This window comes from Centroberyx gerrardi, chromosome 18 (assembly GCF_048128805.1).
Source record: "Centroberyx gerrardi isolate f3 chromosome 18, fCenGer3.hap1.cur.20231027, whole genome shotgun sequence".
In the NCBI taxonomy this organism is placed as follows: Eukaryota; Metazoa; Chordata; class Actinopteri; order Beryciformes; family Berycidae; genus Centroberyx; species Centroberyx gerrardi.
Genome location: NC_136014.1, coordinates 9,922,160 through 9,944,246, shown reverse-complemented (window position 1 = coordinate 9,944,246; position 22,087 = coordinate 9,922,160). Strand labels below are relative to the sequence as shown.

Here is a 22,087-nt window from a genome sequence, read left to right as displayed (position 1 = left end):
GTGTGTGTGTGTGTGTGTGTGCGTGCGCGCGTGTGTTTACCAGAGCCAGAGTACGAAGCCAAGGACATCAGTGTGAGGGTCATGTCCCCTCAGTCTGTCCTCATCTCCTGGGTGGACCCTGCTGTCGAGATGGAGAAGGTCGCCCCAGGAGGAGCCAGGTACGGTTCTGTTACTGTGTGTGTGAGTGTGTGTGTGTGTGTGTGTGTTTGTTAAAGAGAGAGAGAATAAAAGAAAAGAGAAAGAGTGAGAGAGAGAGAGAGAGAGAGAAAGAGAGAAAGAGAGCATGCGTCTTCCGTTCTCTGCTTAGTCTTTGGAGAGGGCGGATTCAACGATGTGTCTCATTGCTTGAACCCTCCATAAGCACACATTGGACTTAAAACATCTCCATTCTGCCTTGACCCAGATACTATACAGTGAAGTACAGGGAGAAGGGTGAGTCGGCGCGCTGGGAGTACAAGGAGAGCACCCAGAGGAGAGTGATGATTGACACCCTGTCTGCCGATGGCATGTATGAGTTCTCTGTCAGAATCACCCAGGGAGAAAAACACGGCAAGTGGACCGTCTCCGTCTTCCAGAGGACCCCCGAATCAGGTATGCTTTGCCATTGCCTGTTATGTAAAAAGTGGCTAAATTGGGTTTAGGTGACTTTACCCTCTATCCCTGCTTAAAATGTCTGTTGGATGACATACAGGGATTGATTTAATAGATTATGTTTTAATCTCTTAACACAGTCTATGTTCCATAATTGCTGCTTCCTTTAGTGTTTTGAACCATTAGTGGTATGGATACTATCTGTATTTGCAATTTTACAGTTTTCCCCATTAAACTGGATCATTAAACTCAGATAGCTGCACTGTCTCTTTGCTGTTTTCTCATACTGCACTTTCACATTCAATGTCTACTGCTCCCGTTTGATATTTGATACTAGTCTTGGCTGCTGCTCTGTCATGAGTAGCTTTCATACCATGTCATGGCCGCTCCTGAGTTGGGGTTCACTTGGATGTCAGCATTTACTGTCTGGCTCGGAGCTCAGATCTCCATCTGCAGTTCCATAGATGATCTCAAGGGGAGGTTCCTGGAAATGTATGGCAGCAGTATTTTCCTTGGTTGAAGTGTACTGGCAGGAACTTCCTCGCTGTTTTTACATGCTTAAGTAGCACTTTCCTCACCCGTTCCCTCTTTTTTTGCGGCCTCTGGTCTCTCTCCTGCTGCTACTCTTTTCCTTGCTGTCTTTCCATTCATTTGTGCTCTCCTCCACTTGCTAGCACCATCTGGTCCACCGGAGAACTTTGAGGTCAAGCCTATGAGAGGGAAGGGAACTGCTGTCACAGCGACCTGGGATCCACCTGAGGAACCCAATGGGCGGATAAGAGGTCAGACCTGGAAGATTGAGCTGTTGAACCAATGCACTCCTGTGTGTTTTAGGGTTAGGGTCCTCCTTTTTTAAATAAATCTGGCATTATTGAATTACTGTCAGGTGAAAACCTTGTATCCCCAGTATGTTGACTTTGATAATTATTTTTAGATTGATGAATTGATGCATTTTTGAAATTATACATGGGTTTTGAAAGGGTTTCATATCTGCAAAGGTTGTGAAAATTTCCCAAAAAAAACATGAAAATTCCCAAAATCTGAGTTGTTAGGTTTTCAACTGAATCATCACGCCACCTATCTTCACTTCAGCAATTTATACTCTACCACCTTATAGAGTATATCCTGTCGTACGCTCCTGCTATGAAGCCATTTGGAATGAAAAGTGTGACGTACCGCGGCAGCGCCACCTCAGCCACCGTAGACGGCCTCATACCTGGAGACCGCTACATCTTCAAGATCAGAGCCACCAACCGGAGGGGACAGGGACCACAGAGCAAGGTCTTCAGTGTCGCCCTGCCAGGAAGTAAGGACGTTTGACTGTGTATATGTGTGTGTGTGTACGTGTGCTTTGTCTGTATAACTGTGTAATTCTAAAGTTACTTCTGCTAAGCTAACAATTTTTGTCTCTTGCCAGCCAGCAGTGCTGCCTCATCGTCCTCGAAAAACCAGAACAGTCGCAGAACAAGCCACACTCCCTCCAAGCAGGATAGTTACCATGACGAACCCGACCTCCAATCAACAGAGGTGACAGAAGAACCAACCACACCGCCTCGGATAACCCAGGCTCCACCCACCAACAGGCGGGTACGCCCACTCTCCCAGACACGCTCCTATCACAGCATCTTCTCCTCGGTGAGGAGCTCGGCCAGGAATACAGGGACCAGAGGCAGCTCATCCAGAGGGAGGACACCAGATAGAGAGGCGGAGCAAGAGGAGGAAGAGGAGAAAATACCTACCACGCCAGCTCCAGAAGAACAGACGACTACCACTGAGGCTGTAGAGGAGACAAAAGAACCATACAACGATGTGGTTTCCCCTGAATCTGAGGATGAGAATGAGCCCCTGACTACTGAGACCCCCAGCCTCAAAGTTGTGACTCCATCCCCAACTAAACCTGCCTCTAACCCTCCCAAACCACCCCCCAGAAGGCCAGTTAAGATCAGGGTCCATCAAAGACCAGGATCCAAGGCTTCTTCCTCATCCTCATCCTCCTCTTCTTCCTCTTCATCTTCTTCTACTTCTTCCTCATCCTCCACCTCCTCTTCCTCTTCCTCCTCCCCTTCTTCCACTTCCTCCTCATCTTCATTGCCCTCCACTTCCTCTTCATCCTCCTCATCTTCTACTAGCTCATCCTCCTCTCCCTCACGTACTCAAGAGTCAGCAGCAAACAAAAAGGACCATACAGCTTCCACATACTCAGAGAGCAAAAACACCTACGGTCAGCCCAGCATAACACATACCAAACCCTCCACTCCTGCCCCAAAGCAGACCAGTTCACAGCCTCAGACAGAGGTGCCGCCTGTAGGTAGAGGCTCTGCTGCAGCAGGGCGCACCAGTGGGTCTGGGCTTGGATTCAGGGTTGGTTATCGAAGAAATCCCGCAATTCTGTCAAGAGGGAATCCCACCCGATTGTTGAATGGTCACAAACAAGGATCAGCTTCAGCGACTTCCTCCCAGTCCAATTTACCAAGCAGAACTCAGAACCAAGCAACATCAAACACACACAGTTCAGGAACATCACAGTCCACTTCACCGTCTAGGGCTCAGAACCATGAAACATCAAACACTTTCAATTCAGCAATATCCAGGTCCAGCTCAGGAAGTGGGTCCCACAGCCAAGCAACATCAAATACACATAATTCAGACACATCACAGTCCACTTCACAGTCCAGATCACACAACCCCACAACCTCAAATACACACAGTTCAGCCAACCATCCATTCACTTCACAGAGTGGATCACAGAACCCCTCCACCTCAGACACATCAGACTCTCAGTCAACTTCACACAGAGGATCTCACAACCCTGCAACTTCACGTAACACACACAATTCACATAGTTCACACACGCCAACTGAGCAAGACACAACATACAGGGAGGGAAATGATAACAGTAACTACAGAAATACAGAAGCAGATACAGAAGCAGAGGTTGCCAAAGTTGAGGAGGCAACCTCTAGCTCCCACTCCACCGCATCTAATGCACAACCCACAGAGGAGGAGAGGAGGGAGGAGGGAGGAAGGCCGGAGAGCAGCTACAAAAAACCTGTTCTTTCTCCTACCAGAATTAACCCTTCGTTTGCTGAAAGATTCCCTTGGCTTGCTACTCGTTACCCAGGCAGGTTTGGTTCAGGGACAAGGGTCTCATCTTCCAGACAGGACGGGTCAGCTCGGGTCCCCTCGAGCAGGACGTCATCCTCCATGGGGGCAGGTCGGCCCATTTTGAGAGGGACACCCACTAGGGTGTCGGGGGCCACGGGTGCTGCAGGAGTATCCTCAATACAGGAGACCAGTGAAGATCTGAAAACGCCTTCCTCTCGTAACCCACTGAAGAATGGGGTGGGGGCAAGTTCTCTTAAGCCCTCTTTGACCAATAGGAATACAGAAATTAGCGGATCAAGACACCCAACTACCTCCTCCTCTTCTTCTTCATCTTCCTCTTCATCTTCTACTTCTTCAAACTCCAATTCCCATCATTCCACAAGTGGAAATAGAGACTCAAGTGAGCCCAGCCCTAGAGGAACCTCTAATGACAATAATAATGATCACGATGAGGATTATCTGGATGAGGGGAGTAAAGAAACTGATGAAAGAAATGAAAAAGTTCCCGACCCCACCGCGGCCCCCAAACGCCCTACTTTAACATCAGTCAACCCTCATAGAACAACGGAGGACAACGAGAACGCAGATACAAGGGAAACGTCATCTCGGACCAGGACTGGCTCATCTTCTGCCATCTCTCCATCTCAACGGCGTCCCGTTGTAGGGACTAATGGAAGGGTACGCTCTCCTCTGCTGGCAGGCAGGCAAGGTGTTAGGTTCCCCATTAGAGCACAGCCAGCGCAGAACACTAGGTTGGGCTCTCCAACTTCTGGGTCCTCTTCATCGTCTTCTTCATCATCATCTACCTCCTCCTCTTCTTCCTCAAACTTGCCCCTGCCGGTGTTGACCTCAGATCGTGGGGTTGGCAGCGGCACTAGTGTGACTAGGACAGGGGGATTGATTGGAGGGACCTCTCAGTCTACATCGTCGTCGTCATCGTCTTCACCATCGTTATCATCAACATCAACGTCGTCATCATCTTCATCTAGAGACAGTTTTAGGGGCCAGGGGACTAGGACTCGCCACCCCAGCCTCAGAGGGAAACCCACCAATGGTGGAGGACTCAAACCAGGCTATGGAAATGGTAAAGTGCAATTGTCAAATCATTAACAATGCCAGGTGTTTCTCCAAATGTGCAGGAGTTTGCATGAGGAAAACATGAAATGATAAATAATGTGCTATTGTTCTCAGTGTAGATATAACCACTACAATACAGTGCTCAGTAAAGTATTGAGTAACAGTTCGGCTTTGGATTAATCCTTCTAAATCATGCAATAATTTAGGTAAAAATGGCCGTCCCAACCTGACAGCAACACACGATAAAGACTCCGCTTCCTCTAATGGCAACAGCAAGTCTAATGGTCAAAGGTTCATCACTGGGCCTGATGGAACCAAATGGGTAAGCATATCTTTAAAAGATTGAATATATTTGTGATCTTGCACTTTGCAGAACATGATTCTCTTTGAGCAATACCAGGTGCAAAAAAATGTCCATGCACTTTTAGACAGATAAGGATTTGAATATTATTCTATGTTGTTAGAGGAATAGCATGAAATATTGTAGTAGAATAATTTATTACTTAATGCATCCAGTTTTTGCTTTATCCTTCCAATATGTCTTTTTAATGCTACAAATCAATAGGTCTGTTATCTATTCACTGAGGTGCTGTATTTACAAGCCAGGATAGTGAATAGAAAGAGTATGACTTCACTAAATCTCACAGTCATAATGAGACCACGGTGTAAGTTTTAGCTCTAAAGGTTGATACAAAGATTTGGCAAGGATTTCTGTCTCCACAGGTCGTGGACCTGGAGAAGGGGGTTCTGATGAACGAGGATGGAAAAGTTCTCCAGGACTCCCAGGGCCAACCCAGGAGAGTCGTGCTTGGCGAGGATGGACGCACCATATTTGGTGATATGCTTCACTCACTCTTGTATTACATTTCAATAGCAACACAGCTTGAACTAGAATAAGGGGTTTTATTTGGAAAAACGTGCTTTGACCTAATCCACAATTCCACTTTGCTATTGTTACACCAAGCTTGATGAGAACATGGACCATCCATGTGTCCATGTGTTAAGCTTGATTTAAGTTACCAATATAGTATATTTGCTGGCTTATATCCCCAGACAAAATAATACATTTTCTATTTCCCCTTCTCACTCCACCCTACTCACCACCAGACCACATGGGTAGTCCATTGGTAAACCAGGAAGGCCTGGCTCTGTTCGGCCACGGCCGAGATAGCCGGCCGGTGATCAACCCCAAAGACAAGGTCCTCACCGTGGGGGGGAAACCCGTGGTTGGCTTGGACCTGCCTCACCTCAGGACCACCACCACCACCACCACCACGGCTCCTACCACCACACCTGAACCCACCACCATCGAATGGATAGAGGAGTCTACCACTCTTCCGCCATATCCAACCTGTCCACCTGGAACCTTCTCCAAAACAGATGAATACGGGTATCCAGTGCTGGATCCAGATGGGATTTTGGACTGTTATCCAGAAGGTGAGCTTTGAGAAAGAGAGACCCACTTACAGTGCATGACATACTTCTTTTAAGAGATGGTTTTAAATAGTGATTTGCACTACAGGAATCGTACAAAGTACTGCAGTACCCTACCTGCCAAATACTGCCTATATGGCTTTTCAGTTCCAGTTCCAAGTCAAAAAGTTAAGAGCCAGAATAGTGAACAGAAATAAACATGACTTCACTAAATCTCTCAATTGTATTGTTTGTCATATCTATCCCGGCCAAGGCCATAAGTGTTTCCTGTCTGTACCCACAGAGTCCTATAACTCTTGTGTGATCTGGTTAGAGTGTGTGTAGATGTGTGTGTCAATGTGAGACCACAGGAACCACATGTAAGACTCCACATCTGGGGCCGGGCTGTGGTCAGAATAATGCTGGTTTAAACACACTCCTTGGACTGTCAGTTGCACTCTGCCATCAGTGTTACTACACTATACACTAGGCATGGAAGCACACTTCCACATGTGCATGCACACATATAGTATGCTATTTTAGTAGCCTGAAAGTAACACCAGAAACATGACATTTAACAGATTCTATTATTTAAAAAAAATAAAAAATAAAAAATTTGCAGCCAAACAGAAAAAAATGCAATGAAAATAGCTTATTATATAGAAAAACTGACCAAAAATTGACTGAATCTGAAATCAAAAAATATAATCAAAATAAAATGTTAAAAAATTAAATTTTTCTATTCTGCGACTAACTCACACAGACACTATGACTTAAGATTGTGTAAGAGTTAACATACTACAGCCCTATATATTCTCCATACATGTTATTAGTCCAAAAGGGGCACTTACAACCTCAAACCCACCCACACACAGGCAAACTCAGACAGTCGGTAAGATGTTTCCTTCCTTGTAAAGTCTAAATAGGGAAAATCAGAGCCAGTAGAGTGTTTACAACACTTTTTGACTCTGCCTTTGACTTAGGGTTAGCTTCATTACACATTTTGTGAGATACAACCCAATGTTACTTTGGTGTTAAAACTGTGTGTGAGGGCTTGTGCCCATGTGTTTGTGTATGTTTGTGTATACATGTGGGAGCGTGTGTTTGTGTCTAAACGTGCGTGTGTGCCAGCTTGAAAATGTGTACATAGTTATGTGGAACTGATGCTACAGCTTGTCCTACTTCTCTGACAGAGGAATCCTCAGGAATGGAAATGGACTACATGGTTACAGGGGCCGTGGTGCCTGATGCTTTAGCTGTTGAGGAAGGTATTGGCTGAATGGCTACAGACCGACCTACCGCCACTGGGCTGGGATGGACTGCACTGCATGTTCATTGTTTGTTGAATGTTTATCTATCTGCTCATCTGTTTGCTAGCTCTTCCTCTCTATAATGCTTTGCCTGGCCTGTGGTCTTCACTTTGTTTCTCTTCTTGTGCGTTTGTTTGGCTCGGGTTTGGTTCAGTCTTGGGGTTTTGGACTGTTTCCCATAGCGGACTGTTTTTAATCTCTTTTATCCCAAAAACTGGACCCGCACTGCCTGTGAACTGCATTACTAACCCAGAGAGAATGCCCTGGCTTATGATTTAATGTGATGTATTTGCTGGTCTTAGTGTTGTTTTGTAATGTAATGGCTGGACTCTGACTTCAGAATGCCGAATGGAAAACTGCACCGTGATGTTTGGTTGATGTTAGCCTACGACCTTTGTAATTTCACTGCAGGTGTTTGGACGTCTCAATGAATCTGATGCCTGTGAGCAGCATTTGATTTTTCCTTTCTTTTTTGTTTTTGCTAGAAAAGTCACATGGAGCGGTATACTATTTTCTTAGCATTTCCCCCTGCCATGGCTCAAAGCTGTGTGCAGCATGTGCACAGTATGTGTGTGTGGACCATGATGTAATGCCAAGGTCCATTGGTGCTGCGCAGGAAAAAAACACAGTGATGGAAGTGGAAGGAACTAATTGAATTTCACTCACTGAATCCCTACACATTTGTCAGGCTTGGAGATTATTATTTGCCTTGCAGCAATCCATTGCGAAACAGCCGTCCCCCCCCCCCACACACACACACCCCCCACATGGAAAATATGGGTAGCAAAACATTACACAATAAGCTGGCTTTGGGTGTTCAAGGAAAATAGGGTCATTTCCAATGAGATCACACAGTTGCCCGCAACCAATTAAATCTCTTTGACACTTGCATTACATGACTGTGGTGACAATTACAAAGGATTAGTGAAATACGGCAGCATGTTATTGAGTTTTAGGATTTAAATGAAGAAAACTGACTGACACATCTGTTGTTGCTAGATGAGTTTTTTGTCCAGACCACCCTGCCGCCCCCCACCACCACCACCACAGAGGGCCCGACTCCGGAGCCAGACACCAGACCCTTCAACAACAGCCCTTCATCCGAGTTCGACCTCACCGGGAAGAAACGCTTCACAGGTACATGTCAAATTAGTGTGTGTGTCTGTCTGTCTATGCGTGTGTATGCTCACGTACGTTCGTTCATGCTTGCACAAACGTGCTGCGTTCAGTAGCCGTCACTCAACACACCGCCGTCTCCTCCTCTTCTGCCCGCCACACAAGTTGATTCAGGATCACTTTCCTAGACTTCAGCCTTGACTTTACGGTGTAGCTCTAACCCCCAGACTTCAAGTTCAATATCACATCCCCATTATGCGTGATGGATCTCTTTTTAGGAGGAACTTCACCTCCTCGGATGGACAGTAAGTCATACTTTCACTAAATGTACGAAAAACCATCCTTCTCCCTCTATGCTTCTCAAGTAGCAAGAGGTTGCACTTTTTTTGGAGGCTCCTGTGAGGTTAGTCTAAATGCCAAAAACAGACAGATAAAGAGAGAGAGAGAGAGAGAGAGAGAGAGAGAGAGAGAGAGAGAGAGAGAGAGAGAGAATAAGAGATGTTATTTTTACCTGACAGCATAAAAAATAGCATATGGCTCCAGCTAAAAAACTTAAAAACTTGATTGACCATGCACACTTGGATGCCGAGAATTATGTGTATATGTGAGTGTCTTTGTTTGTGTATGTGTGTGTGTGTGTGTGTGTGTGTGTGTGTGTGTATGTGTGTTGATGTGTCCCTCAGCGCTGTAAATAATGATAGGGCGAAATGTGTGTTCTGTTTTCTTTCATGGAGGAGAAATAAATTTGGGCCTCTATCTTGGCTCACTCGGTTGCACTTCATAAATATATTCGCAGTGTTTGACTGCCTCATATATTTTACGTTAACAATGCTAGGCCAAGAAAAACCACTGCTTGGTCAGAGAAGACTATCTGTGTGTTGGTCTGGCATGGCAATCAAAAAGATTAGTTGTGTTATCATTGTAGCACGGCTGATGGATGATACTGACTGACCACCAGTGCTGTTTCAGGATAAGAATCACTTTATTTCCCAAGTACGATAAATGTCTAAATATCTAATATTTTACAATAAATGGAAGATATCAACAAGTTGAAAAGTAGCACAGTACGCACATGGCACAAAGACAGTAGTGCAAGACTTATGATAGACAGCCGACTATACATATCACTCTGCATTTATGCAACATCTATATCTTCAAGCAGCATACATTTTATAATGTGGATCTAGCTTTTCTACCACAGAAGTGAACTCCTGTCCAGCTTTCCTATAGTATATATATCAGGCTTTTTTGTAGCCCAAATCATAGTGTGAGTGCCATTACAACTAGGGTGCCCATTCACACTGCTGAAGGGCCCATGAGCAAAGCACTTAACCTGTGTAAAATAAGGTCAGCGTAATCTTAATGGATGGTTCGAACGCCTTCCATCTCGCCTTACATGGTATCATAGAAGCAAGGTTCACTGAGGACGCAGTGTTGAGGCACTCTTAAAAACTTGAGGCCTCCTGCTCCCTCTTTTACTGTTCTTATGTGTTCACTTTGGCCTCTGCAAGCCTATCACCTCATCTGGCTGCATAAACAGACTCTCTGGACAGTAATAAAACCAGCATCTAGTCGACTCCAACCTCCTAAAAACTACTACTGATAATGTCAGAGTTCTTCACTGCCTTTATCTGATGATGTTTTCCGGATTTGTCATGTCGTGTTACCTCCCATTTGAGAGTGTTGCCAGTGAGAGCGTAGATAAAACCTTGAATAATGAGTCCAGTACCGTTTATTTGATTGAACAAGTACAACTTGCCACTGTCATTTATATTTCATTTTGTGAGAAGCCTGTTAAAGGGGAATATTTATAGCCGTTTCTTTATCAGTGCTAGTGTTAGACCAGAAGCAACAGTGGAGCAATTACATGGCTTACTCTGGACACCATCTATCTTGGTAAACAGTGGCTATCTCGGCGATCAGAAACCACACATGGAGCCATCTGAAACCTATTACATCCCCAAGTCCTGGGATGAAACGAGCAACAGCAGAAAAGCAGTGGCAATAAAGTGAAAGTTAAGGGTGCTGACCTCAGCACAAGAGGGAAGATTCCATGTTGGCTCGATGGGGAGACATCCTCTTTCCCATTTATGAGTTTAATATTTCAGATCCTGCTCAGCAGCCCGCCAGTCCACTGACATGCTCTGCATTAACTATCTGGCGGAGACTTGCCTTTGTCTCTTTTGTCTGCCCAGCGATGGTTTGGATTGAATGAATCTAACCCTGCGGCAGACATGGGTCAAAAAGAATTTACTAATAATTCTTAGCAGTTGTGTAAATCTGCCCGCAGTTCCAGATGGGTGGAGTTTACCACATTGGACAATTGAAGCACCAGAAACTATTTGAAAGTTAATTTATTGACAACTGCAACTATCCGAACTGCCCTGATACAGAAAACCCCACCCAACTAGCACACCAAGAATTATGTGCCGTAACAAGTTATTTACCAGTGTTTTTTTAACCCAAGTCTGGCTCATGCAGGTCTATTTTTTTATCATTTGGATACACACAAGCTATTTCAACAAGCAACAAAAGACTGTGTTTATGTAGGGAAGTGTGTTCAGTAAAAAGATCCGAACACATGAAGAAAGCAAAAAAATCTGGTTCCTCCAACTGTAAGAAGTTGCACAGATCCTAGTCAAGCATATGGATATGGGAATGCATACAGAAATGCAGCCATACAATCCTGTTTATGGACAGACACACGCATAAATCTCCTCACCGTGCGGACAGATTATATGTTGACATATTAATGCATAAATGCATAAGCCATATGACTGTGCGTATACACATACAGTAGGAGTCTGGACTGTGTGTGTTGATGTGTAGATACTGACACGTGTTAGACTCTTGGCCTGCGCGGAGGGCCAGTCATCTGGGGAGGTGGGAGCAGCTCCAGGCTCCGGCGCTTCCCTCCAAATCCCAGTCAGACCAGGAATTGTGGGATATCTGAAGTATTCGCAGCTGTGGGTCCAGCTGGCACTCCCAGAGATGCGGAAAACAAACGACAAGAAGACAGGCAGGGGAGGAGAGGAGGGAGAGGGAAGAGGGATAGGAGGAGACAATCGCACGAGCCGTCGCACTAACTTCTCTGACTCCTTCTCAGCTTTCTGAAAAATGACTCACAGCAGACCAGCAATCATTTCAGAATGAATGAATGCTGGAAATTTGTATTTCTTGGCCTCAGGATTGAGCAAATAGGAAAAAAGTATGAGTTGTAAAAATAATTAATAATAATAAAAAGTAAAAAAAAAATATTTGACTTTTGTTTATCTAGGTTTTTTCCTGTTGAGATCAAGGATCTCTATGATTAATACAAATAAAAGATACAGACTGGAATGTACACACTGAATATATTGTGAAATATATATGAGGAAATGTCTGCCTCATATGCGTATGATTATCATAAATAACTCTGTTCCTCTCATCACTTTTTCCTGCCGTCAGCTCCCTATGTGAACTACATCCAGAAGGACCCAGGCGCCCCCTGCTCCTTGACGGAGGCTCTGGAGTATCTTCAGGTCGACATCCTGGAGGACCTGATGAGCAAGGACCGCCTGGCCGCCAATCAGAACCTGCCTCCCAAGAACAAGCCCCATAACCTCACCGTGGTTGCCATGGAGGGCTGCCATTCATTCGTCATCCTGGACTGGGCCCGCCCACTGAAGGACGATATGGTGTCAGGTAAGAGATGCCTCGGGTTATTTTTCATTTATTATTTTTGTCTTAAGGTTTGATTTGTCACTTCTTGTGGGTGGAGAAGTGTCCATACTCGACACTAGAATTTAATTTGGGCAAACATGAATCTCTGGGATCTCATTTAGTTGGGATGGGATGCTCATCTCTGCTGTAGCCCCACTTTGTGATTTATCCTGATAAGACAGGTGTATTTTTACCTAAAAATCTTGCCTATAGCTGCTTTAACTACCTAAAATATGATTTGATTCCGTTTTATCAACTTTTCAAAAGCTTCTCATCTATTTTGTGGTTCAACGGCTCATAGAAGTTAAAACCTTGAACATGTCACGGGAATCTCCCCATAGTCAGATTTCAGGACCATACTCCAGTTTACTGTAAATAAATCATGAAAAAAACAAACTGCATTGAAGACACAGAGCTGGGCTCTGAGTCTCCCTCCTCGTCTCCCAGGGAAAAACAAAATTCCTATGACCTAGAAAGAGACAGAAGGAAAAAGCGGGACGGAGGATAAGGGCCCGCTGTATGGGACGTGGTGGACTATCAGAGGCAGCGGTCTGGTCAGCTACAGAAGCGGTGTGTTGTCTTTGGCAGGCTGACACAAGCTCCTGGTCGTGCTGTGGGCCGCTCTTTCCTCTTGATGTGTAAAACAGATAGATGGTCTATACTGTCATCGGCCTTTTCTTCCCCTCTTTCTTTCCATCTGTTCTCCCCGGCGTTTCTCCCGATTTCGCACACAATCTAGACACTTTCTGTATCGTTTTCAGTGTATTTCTTACTTAATCGCATTTTGTCTGGACAATTTGCCAACTCCCCGTCAGTTTCTCTGCCTACTTTTCCACACCAAGGTCAAATAGTATTTACAAATACGTTTTTGTGGGTTTGCTTTATCCTACTTAGGATCCTAGGACGGCAGATTTGTGGGTTTACCATGTCAAGTGCCAGAAATGAATTGTTATGAAGTGTTGCAATGCAGAAAACCCCAAATATCTAGTAAATGAAGCAGGTTAAAACAGATGCTAACAATTATTTAACACAAATATTTGAACCACATCCATCTTTATTCTTGTCTGTTTATTTCTTATACTGGTTTTGTAGCATTGCTGTATATTGTAAAGTGTTTGAACACTCCTGTTTCTGCACAGTTATTTATGATAAGAAAGAGGATTAAGATAGATAGAGAGAGAGAGAGAGAGAGAGAGAATACAGAGGCAGATGGGAAAGGCAAGAGGCTACAGTGAATTCTCCTATCAAGATCTCAATTTAACAATGTAGCATGGAGAAGGAATGGAAAACAGAGAGAAAGAAAACAAAAAAGTGTCTGTGCTAGTATTTCCCCCTCTCTCCTGTCGGCAGCCAGCTGTGTTGGTGCGGCTCCAGCAAAAATAGAAGCCCCTCAAACATCCAATAGGAACAATCGGTAGTTTCGGTGTGCGGCGGCGCTGGTTTCCATTGGTTTAAAGTGAAACGATCGGAGGGCTCCGTGACCTCGGGATACTCTCCGGATTCTAAGGATTAGCCTGCGTGACTGAGAGAGAGAAAACAGCAGGTTAAAGACAGACAGACAGACAGACAGGTTGGGAAACATCCAGCACGAGAAACAGAAAAAGCAAGGGTTGCAAATTTTCTTCACGGTTTAAAGTATATGGGAGCGTTGACCCTCATTCCTCCAAATCTCAAGACAGATTGCTCATTCCCATTTTATTTTATCCCATTATTCCTTGTTTCCGTTTCAAAATGAGTTATCTACCACTTGACCTAGGTTGACAAACGTGAAAACTTTTACAGGCTAGATCCTCTAGATTTTAGAGATATTGATTGATCAATCTCAGGTTATGCTTTTGTTTGGCTTCAAAATAGATCTCTTCATTTCCAACTTTGCTCCTGCTGCAATGAGGCAGATTCCCATTTTTTTCTGACATCTAATGAGCCTTGCCCTTTGCCCTTTGCCCTTTGCTTTGTCTTTGTCCCTGCAGGCTACATGGTCCACAGTGCGTCATATGATGATGTCCTCAACAACCGGTGGTCCTCCAGAGTCTCCAGTGGGACACACCTGCCTGTGGAGAATCTCAAACCCAACTCTAGGTAACAACCGCATGTGTGTGTATACATGTGTGTGTATTGTTTTGGCAGGTTGATGCATTCACATGCAGATCGCTTTGGGACCAATAATCCATCAGTATCATCTCACACATGGGAGTCACAGTAAACACAGACTTCACCTTACAAACAAAGGATTTGCTTGGTTGCAAAATCCCTTCCCCTGATCCATGTGTAATGTGTATGAGTGTGTGTGTGTGTGTGTGTGTGTGTGTCTCAGGTGCAGGTGCTTGGCTGTGTGGCTTTGGGAGTGTTTATTTCTGCTGGGGAATGTTTATACCATTATCTCTTCATCATATAAGGCACAGTGTGCTTCTTGTCTTTGTGGTTTGAGTTCATGCGTGCATCTATACATGCTTGGGTGATTTGTTCCGCATTTACGTGGGTGCATGTTTCCAATTGTGATATCAGAGCGGGCTGATTTTGATCAGAGCGGAGTTGCAGGCTGATAGAGTAATGCTTGTAGGAGAGAACGGAAAACCCTCAGAGTGAAGTAAATCAGCCTTGGCTTGGATGCAGGCAGGCTAAGAAACAGACTTAAATCAGCCCCAAAACGTGACTCGTTGGGAAACTCCGTTGAGATCCTGGAAAACACAGAGGAAGGTAAATACAGCAGACGCTATCTGACACACACACATGCACAGATATTCAAATACGCACACACACACATACACATACACACACAGATGAAAACACAAGGCACTGTTTTAGTTATTAGGGCGTGTTTCTGAAAGCATGTCTTACGAGTTATGGGTCACGGCTTTCAAAACACGCGCATGGAAACAGCTCTTAACACGTGGACCCAAGAGATGAGGGGCGATGTTATGAGTTTTTACCTGAAACCAACTGCTTGTTCCATTTCCCGCTGTGCATTGAAGGCCTTTTGTTTGAAGGCTGCGGGTAAAAACATACACATTATTCATAGAGTAGAAGAAGTGGTGCCAACAGGCCTAATAGAAAACTTAAAGAAGTACACTGACTTCTTAGCAAATAAGCTCTTTGATCAACTTACTGTTGTGGGACCACCAGAAGATTGATAGTCACTGCACATCTGTTCATTCATCATTTAGTCACTGTGATGCAAATGAGGTGATGCAATTCAGCTTGCACCATCTGCTAGACACTGAGCTGAAGCGTTAACATGCACCGAGAGAGAACTGAATAATGGACACAGAGGTGAAATTGCTACCAAGCTGTTTGTCACATAACAGCAAGTCAAGCAAAGCCTTTATTTGCCAAAACATCAATGTCTTCCTTTAACCATATGGTTTTTGTACAGTCTGCGTGAAGTGAATGGCCCACACAGAACCATGTGCTGCTGTCCAAACAAACTTCAACTCACTTTTACTCTTTTATTCTGTCATTCACATGCTCAATCTCATCTGGAATCAACAATATACACAACCTCAGTCAGTTCCTCTGACACCCCATAACTCTGTATAAAGAGGTAACTTCACACACGGGATTCATTCTCACTGCAAATACTTTTTATGGTGTGGTTTAGCCTAGTTAGGTACCAAATGGGTGTAATTTGCCACATAGGAGCGTACAAAGAGTGTCAGAAAGGTAAGACAATCACAGGACAGATTTTTAAGAATTCACTTTAGTATACCTCTCTGCGATTGACAATGACCTGATACTGTCTGAATAGTCCTGATGCAGTAAATCCCACCCATCTGGTGCTCCAAATAGAAAAAAATCTTATTCGCAAATACTGGTGTTTTATCTATGAAAAACGGTTAACTTATTGCAGATGGGTGAGTCCATCAGGACTAGAAACATGGTAACCGGTGGAAGCACGAGTCAGTTTGAGGTGTTATGATAGGTGTCTCATCCACGACTGTGGGAACCCAAAAACAAACCGTAGAGATCTGCTGTGTGTGTTTGTGTGTGTCTTGGAACTGAAGTTGGTGAAGATAAGTTTTTCCAAGGTTTCCCTCCCTGGCATCCGGTTTGTATCCAAGGTAGTGTGTCTCTCTTGGTTACAGTTGATCTTGGGATGGTTTATGGGACAGTGCAGACATTTCCCTCAGATGCTGGAGGCTCCTTCTGGCTGCCAGAACTACTACACACACACACACACACACACACACACATACACACTTACACACACGTGTACACACATGTGGACAGATCCCCTTGGATCCACAAGGCTTCCTGCTCAAGAGATTCACTCATAAATATCAATCATACACATAAAAATAGTTCATAACTGTGGAACATTGAAGAAGGAGTATTGTTTGCCTATGTGAGTTGTTTATTTGAAACATCAATGCTTGCCTCTCCAATTTTCCATGTTCATACATCAGTGTCATTAAATGTAGTTAGTAAGGATGGGACGATATGCTTGTCTAACAATATGATTAGATACGTGATATGGGATTGACGATTCGATACAACCACGATATGATGTAGTAAATACAAGTTCAATGACAACAAAGTCTGACTGTGCAGAATTCTGTTTGTTTCTGAGCCTAAAATCTTTCTAGCAGTGGCATTGGCTTGCATTTTTGTATTGCGATATATTGATTTTCGATCTATCGTCCCAGAATAGTTGACAGTCTATAATCGACCCTGAAAGGTTCACTGTAGTTTTCGTGGCTAAGCTGCCTTTTTTGTCCTACTGCCTGCATCTAGTTGAAGCCATGTATAGGTTTCAGTCCCTCTGCACTGGGGCAGCCCTGCACCTCTGAGACATCTGTCTTCTCTAATGACTTCATGGTGAAAAATGCTTGCTGAAGGGCATGTAATACGCTGCAGTCGACCTACAGCGTATGCAGCCGCCATACACTTTCTCATCTGGAGAGGAGATACTGAGAGTGATGCCCAAGACGCTGACGGATTTGATTGCGTATTGAAAGTCTGATGTGGCCGGCGTGGCTTGGTGTGGCTTTAGAGTATCTTTGCGGTCTACTATCGCTTTCTTTAAGCTGGCTCGCCTTTCCTCTCTTTCCACCTTCTCCGATTTCTTCTTTGCTCATTACGTCATCTCTCCCCCGCTGCCTCGCTTTCTCTCTCTCTCTGATGATATATATTTTGGTCGGCGGCGTCACGTGGCTGCGGTGATTGGATCCAGGCCTCGTGGCTTTACGTTGGTTAGAGGGGTTTGGCTGGAAATTAACAGACCGTGAACTTACTGTATGTGACCCTGCAGAGCGGAGGGGAGGGGAGCGCCGTGCGTGAACACACACTCTCACACACGCCCTCACACACACTTTACAGATGCGCATACGCGTTATCGGCCGTCCCGCGGTGGAAAAGTTTGCACGCTCTTCGAGTCGTCACTGGCGGTGTTGTTTTTAATCTGATGGGATTTTTACGATTCCTCCGCAGTGTTTAAAACACCCAGAGACAAAGTGAGCTCACCGCCTGAGCTCCGCTCTGCTCTGTGTCAGACAGCAAAGCCCTCAGCGTGATATTTCTCCCTCTCTTCTCACCCTCCTCCCATCTATCCGTCCCTCTCTTTCACCATACGTCTATCTATCCCCCCCCCCCCCCAGTTTACTTTTTCCACGGGCCTCCTTTCTTCTCTCTCTTTCGTTCCTATCCTCTTATCCTCTCTTCCTCTCTTCCTATCTGTTAATCTCCCCTTGTCTAGATGTCTCTTTTTCCTTCACCCCCCCCCCTTTCCTCCGCTCTCCTTCCCTCCTTCTCCCTTCAACGTGTGCCAAATAGCCATTTTATTGTGCTGTGCTCACTTTGGATTCATACGAATATAAACCAGACTACTCTTAAATCAGCCTGACTCTAAAGCATGCCCAGTCATCTGCTGTGCTCATTAACTTTTTCCTCACCTTCACGCCATCACAACAAAACTGGCAGAATGACACTTTAACAACTAAATCTCCCATTAAATCTGCGTGTTGTGGTTTGTTTTACTCAGGTACTACTTCAAAGTCCAGGCCAAGAATGTGTTTGGCTTGGGACCAGTCAGCGATACGCTCACCTATGTCACTGAATCAGGTGTGTATACTGTAGCCATCTCACACAAATGCAGTTCAAATATACAGTAATGTTCCAATGCAAAGATAAACATTAGATGCCCCATTGACTACAGTTCAAACCTCAGTCAAACTCGGTTATGCGGGCAGTCACAGAAAACATTGAGGCGATGTTAATCCTGTCGCGATGCAAGATATCCGCATACAAAACCAGCCTTGGAGTGGAAACAGGCTTCCAGATGTACAGTGCATTATGTGCATTTGTAACCAGGCGAATACATCATACTTGTAGTGCTGTCTGTGTGCTTTTCCTCCCTTGTGAACCGGCCTCCCTCTGCTTCTTTCAGATGATCCTCTTCTCATTGAAAGACCACCTGGTAAGTGCATACACCAGCAGAGCACATCTGTAATGTAAGGTCAACAAACCTCGTCCTATCAAAGCCGTGCTGAGTCTGTGAGGAGTTAACCATCTGTGTAGCAGCATGCCAGCATCTGACTCTGCACCGCCACTTTACATACAGTAGAACACTTGGAAGATTTCCATGGTGAAAATACCTTCCCTCTCCTACCTATGCCGCAGTAGAATTGAGGTATTTACTGTTTTCAGAGCGTTAGGTGTTGAATTTCCCTCCTCACCTATTTGTCGCACCATCGTTAGCGCTCCTTTGGGTGCTACGGTGTATGCGTACAGTGTGTAGCGGAGAGAGGAGGCTCTCAGGATGGCTTAGGCTGCATGCATCATTAAGTGCTATTAAGAAGGCCTATCATTATGAGCACCGACAGTGGAGTGAGAGTGTGGGATTTGTAATGCGATTTGAGTGTTGGTGTGCTTGTAGATTTTACCGCAGAGGAGACATGAGTACAGAAATTGATTTTTTTTTTTATTGTTTTGCATTATTTTGGTTTACATTTTTCATTTTTCTCTAGATACACACAGGCCAGTCAGGTAGTGGTGGGATCCAGCTAATTCACTAGTGATACTGCCATTCACTCCTCATGCCTGTTACAATACAATACAGTACAATATTAGTTCTTACTATTTTACATTGTGCTGATAGCAGTAAATCACCAATGTGGTGTTGTACTACATCATGGCAGGCTAACAAACAAGTGCATGGACAGATTCTGCACAGTCTCATTTTTGTCAATGATGTATAGTTCTTTTGGAATACATACTTTGGGAGTTGTGTGTGATGTTTTTTCACTATAATAGAACGTTTACTTCATTTTCTTAATTACATACTGTTCATTGAAGAACATACATGATTTTAGAAAATGATTTTCTCAAATTTGATAGCACCCAGATGTAGCCCATGCATATTCTGCAGCCACACCATCACATATCCCCTTCTCTGTTTCACGCCCCCCTCTTCAGGTGGAGAGCCAATCTGGATCCCCTTCACCTTCAAGTATAACCAAGCCCACAGCGCCTGCAGGGGCAGCCAGTACGTCAAGCGGACCTGGTACCGGAAGTTTGTGGGAGTGGTTCTGTGTAACTCGCTACGATACAAGATCTTCATGGGAGACGGTCTTAGGGGTAACCTATCAAGTTTAATCTGTGTTAATTCCAATGTCATCATCTGTTTCTATCTCTCTATCCACCTACATACAGTATATTCATCTCTCTACAGCATTTGATATTATTGTTTGTGAAGATAACCAGCCAAGCCTTAAATAATGGGACATTTGATAAAGTCGGTTTATATCTCCTCTCTCTCTCTCCCTCTCCCTCTCTCTCTCTCTCTCTCTCTCTCTCTCTCTCTCTCTACAGAGCCCTTCTACAGTATAGCAGATACATTTGGCCAGGGAGAGGACCACTGCCAGTTTGTCGACTCCTACCTGGATGGAAGGACAGGCCCAGCCTACCTCTCAAATAACCTGCCTACAGCACAAGGTGAATAAATAAAAGACATACATACATAGAAGTACTTCTTATGCAACAATTTGCTTTACTGTATTCTCTTCTCTAAGTATTCATCATCACCATAATGAAAATATCTACCTATATACATCACCATACATCACTGTATGGCAGCAGTTCATGTAAACTAATAGATGACAAATCCAGAAGTATGTTCTTGTGTCATGTGATGTGATCAAAACTTATTTCCATATGAATATAATTATGGGAGGTTGAAATGGCAGCTAAAATGTAAAGATTTATAGTTTAAGATACATTTTCACAGTAATACAACTTTTACTTCTTTTTATTAAGGACATACTGCTCAGAAAAGATCAGATTTGATTTGTACAAAATGATTTTTGCAACACCATGACCAAGTTTTATAGTGCTCAGATATAGAGGAGAGATGTGTCGTACTTCCAGTTGCATTAGCTGAATTTGGCTCTTGAGGACGACTGTGCTGCAGTGACCGCATGAAAAAACAAACCCAAACTCATTCCCATCAAGGATTACTCACCATCAGCATTGTCATAAAGTCAAGCAGGAAAATAACTTTGACTTGTCACTAAATGATTACATCCAGAAAGTCACATGATCCATTTCTGTGAATGGATGTGAGCAGTGTTGTGATATTTTTGTGTTGCAGGATTTCATCGCTCGTACAGACAGGAGCCCGTGACATTTGGACCTATCGGCCGGCGTACGGCCCATCCCTTCGTAGGCTGGTACGAGTGCGGGGTGCCCATCCCCGGCAAGTGGTAACACAGGCGATGAGGAGAGGTCGTTACCGAGGGCAACCCATCTGCATCCTGCTGCAGGCTTGCCCCCTCACTGGTCCCGCCCTTAGAAACGGACTTTGCCAACCGCAACAAAAGACACCACTACAAACTTACTACAGCTTCAGAGAAAGAGAATATAGTACTTTTAAACATCACTAACAATATATTTCATTACAATGCACTTTTTTTTTTATATAAAGCAGTCTGTATATGAGGGAAAAAGAAGCATGTGTGCTCTTGCTTAGTTTAACTCTTGTCAGAAAGTGTCCTTGTATTATTCCCAGCTACTCCAGAGACAGGTCCCCACCCAGCGTTATTTATCTCTTCAAAATGCACACACAAACAAACGGGCAACATTGGACCAAAGCACAAACTGAAAAGCAAACTGTACGAATGGGCACTTAAGGTGTGTATAGGTCTGTTCATTTTCGATCGGGAGATTTTTTTTTTCATAATGTAATGTAATGGCTTTTGACAGCTACTTTTTGTTTATTTGTGTTTTTGAACATTCATACTGTCTTTTTGTACCCTTTTGGTATTTACCAGATTCCATGAAAAGTTATTGTGTAAGTTTTGTATGTATACGGACAAAGAATAAAAGACAAAGTATTTGCTCAGGAACTGTGGGAGATTGAATAAAGGTGCTATGAAACCACAGCAATCCTAAAACATGAATCATATCATATTCTCCCATTGCCACATTCTTTTCTACCAAAACCTTCCACATGTGATCCAGATCTACTTAATCAACCTAATGGAAGATTTGAGTAAAAGACAAGCTGTGGATGAACCAGTTGGAATAGCAGCTGTTAAAATCAGACGAAGTGTCAAAAATAACATATTATGGAGAAAAACAGGTGAGGGAGAGAGAGAAAGAGAGAAAATACCAGTTTGTTCATTTACCAGCAAGTGGCGTGCACAGATGCAAAAAATGAAAAAGGGGCACCTCTTCTGCCCGCCCCAACCTGAAGCCACCTGGGTTTGGGGGGCATAAGTGCATGCTGATATAGCGGGTGAATATTAATATAGGCTGAATTAGGTCACACGCAAACACAC

At 44.2% G+C, this 22,087-nt stretch overlaps 1 protein-coding gene across 1 annotated transcript in view; it reads left to right on the top strand.

The window, feature by feature from the left end:
- Positions 1-21,692, top strand: part of fndc1 (fibronectin type III domain containing 1) — a 35,283-nt gene extending 13,591 nt beyond the window's left edge. Inside the window, exons 7-24 of the mRNA XM_078290083.1 lie at positions 44-158; positions 404-591; positions 1,266-1,373; positions 1,709-1,900; positions 2,006-2,522; positions 3,555-4,780; positions 4,980-5,095; positions 5,497-5,608; positions 5,881-6,210; positions 7,380-7,454; positions 8,496-8,633; positions 12,060-12,296; positions 14,285-14,393; positions 18,292-18,371; positions 18,697-18,726; positions 19,725-19,886; positions 20,121-20,243; positions 20,899-21,692. Coding sequence (XP_078146209.1) covers positions 44-158; positions 404-591; positions 1,266-1,373; positions 1,709-1,900; positions 2,006-2,522; positions 3,555-4,780; positions 4,980-5,095; positions 5,497-5,608; positions 5,881-6,210; positions 7,380-7,454; positions 8,496-8,633; positions 12,060-12,296; positions 14,285-14,393; positions 18,292-18,371; positions 18,697-18,726; positions 19,725-19,886; positions 20,121-20,243; positions 20,899-21,014 — 3,974 coding nt within the window. The 3' untranslated portion in view covers positions 21,015-21,692. The remainder of the gene's footprint in view (positions 1-43; positions 159-403; positions 592-1,265; positions 1,374-1,708; positions 1,901-2,005; positions 2,523-3,554; positions 4,781-4,979; positions 5,096-5,496; positions 5,609-5,880; positions 6,211-7,379; positions 7,455-8,495; positions 8,634-12,059; positions 12,297-14,284; positions 14,394-18,291; positions 18,372-18,696; positions 18,727-19,724; positions 19,887-20,120; positions 20,244-20,898) is intronic.
- The last annotated feature ends 395 nt before the right edge of the window (positions 21,693-22,087 follow it).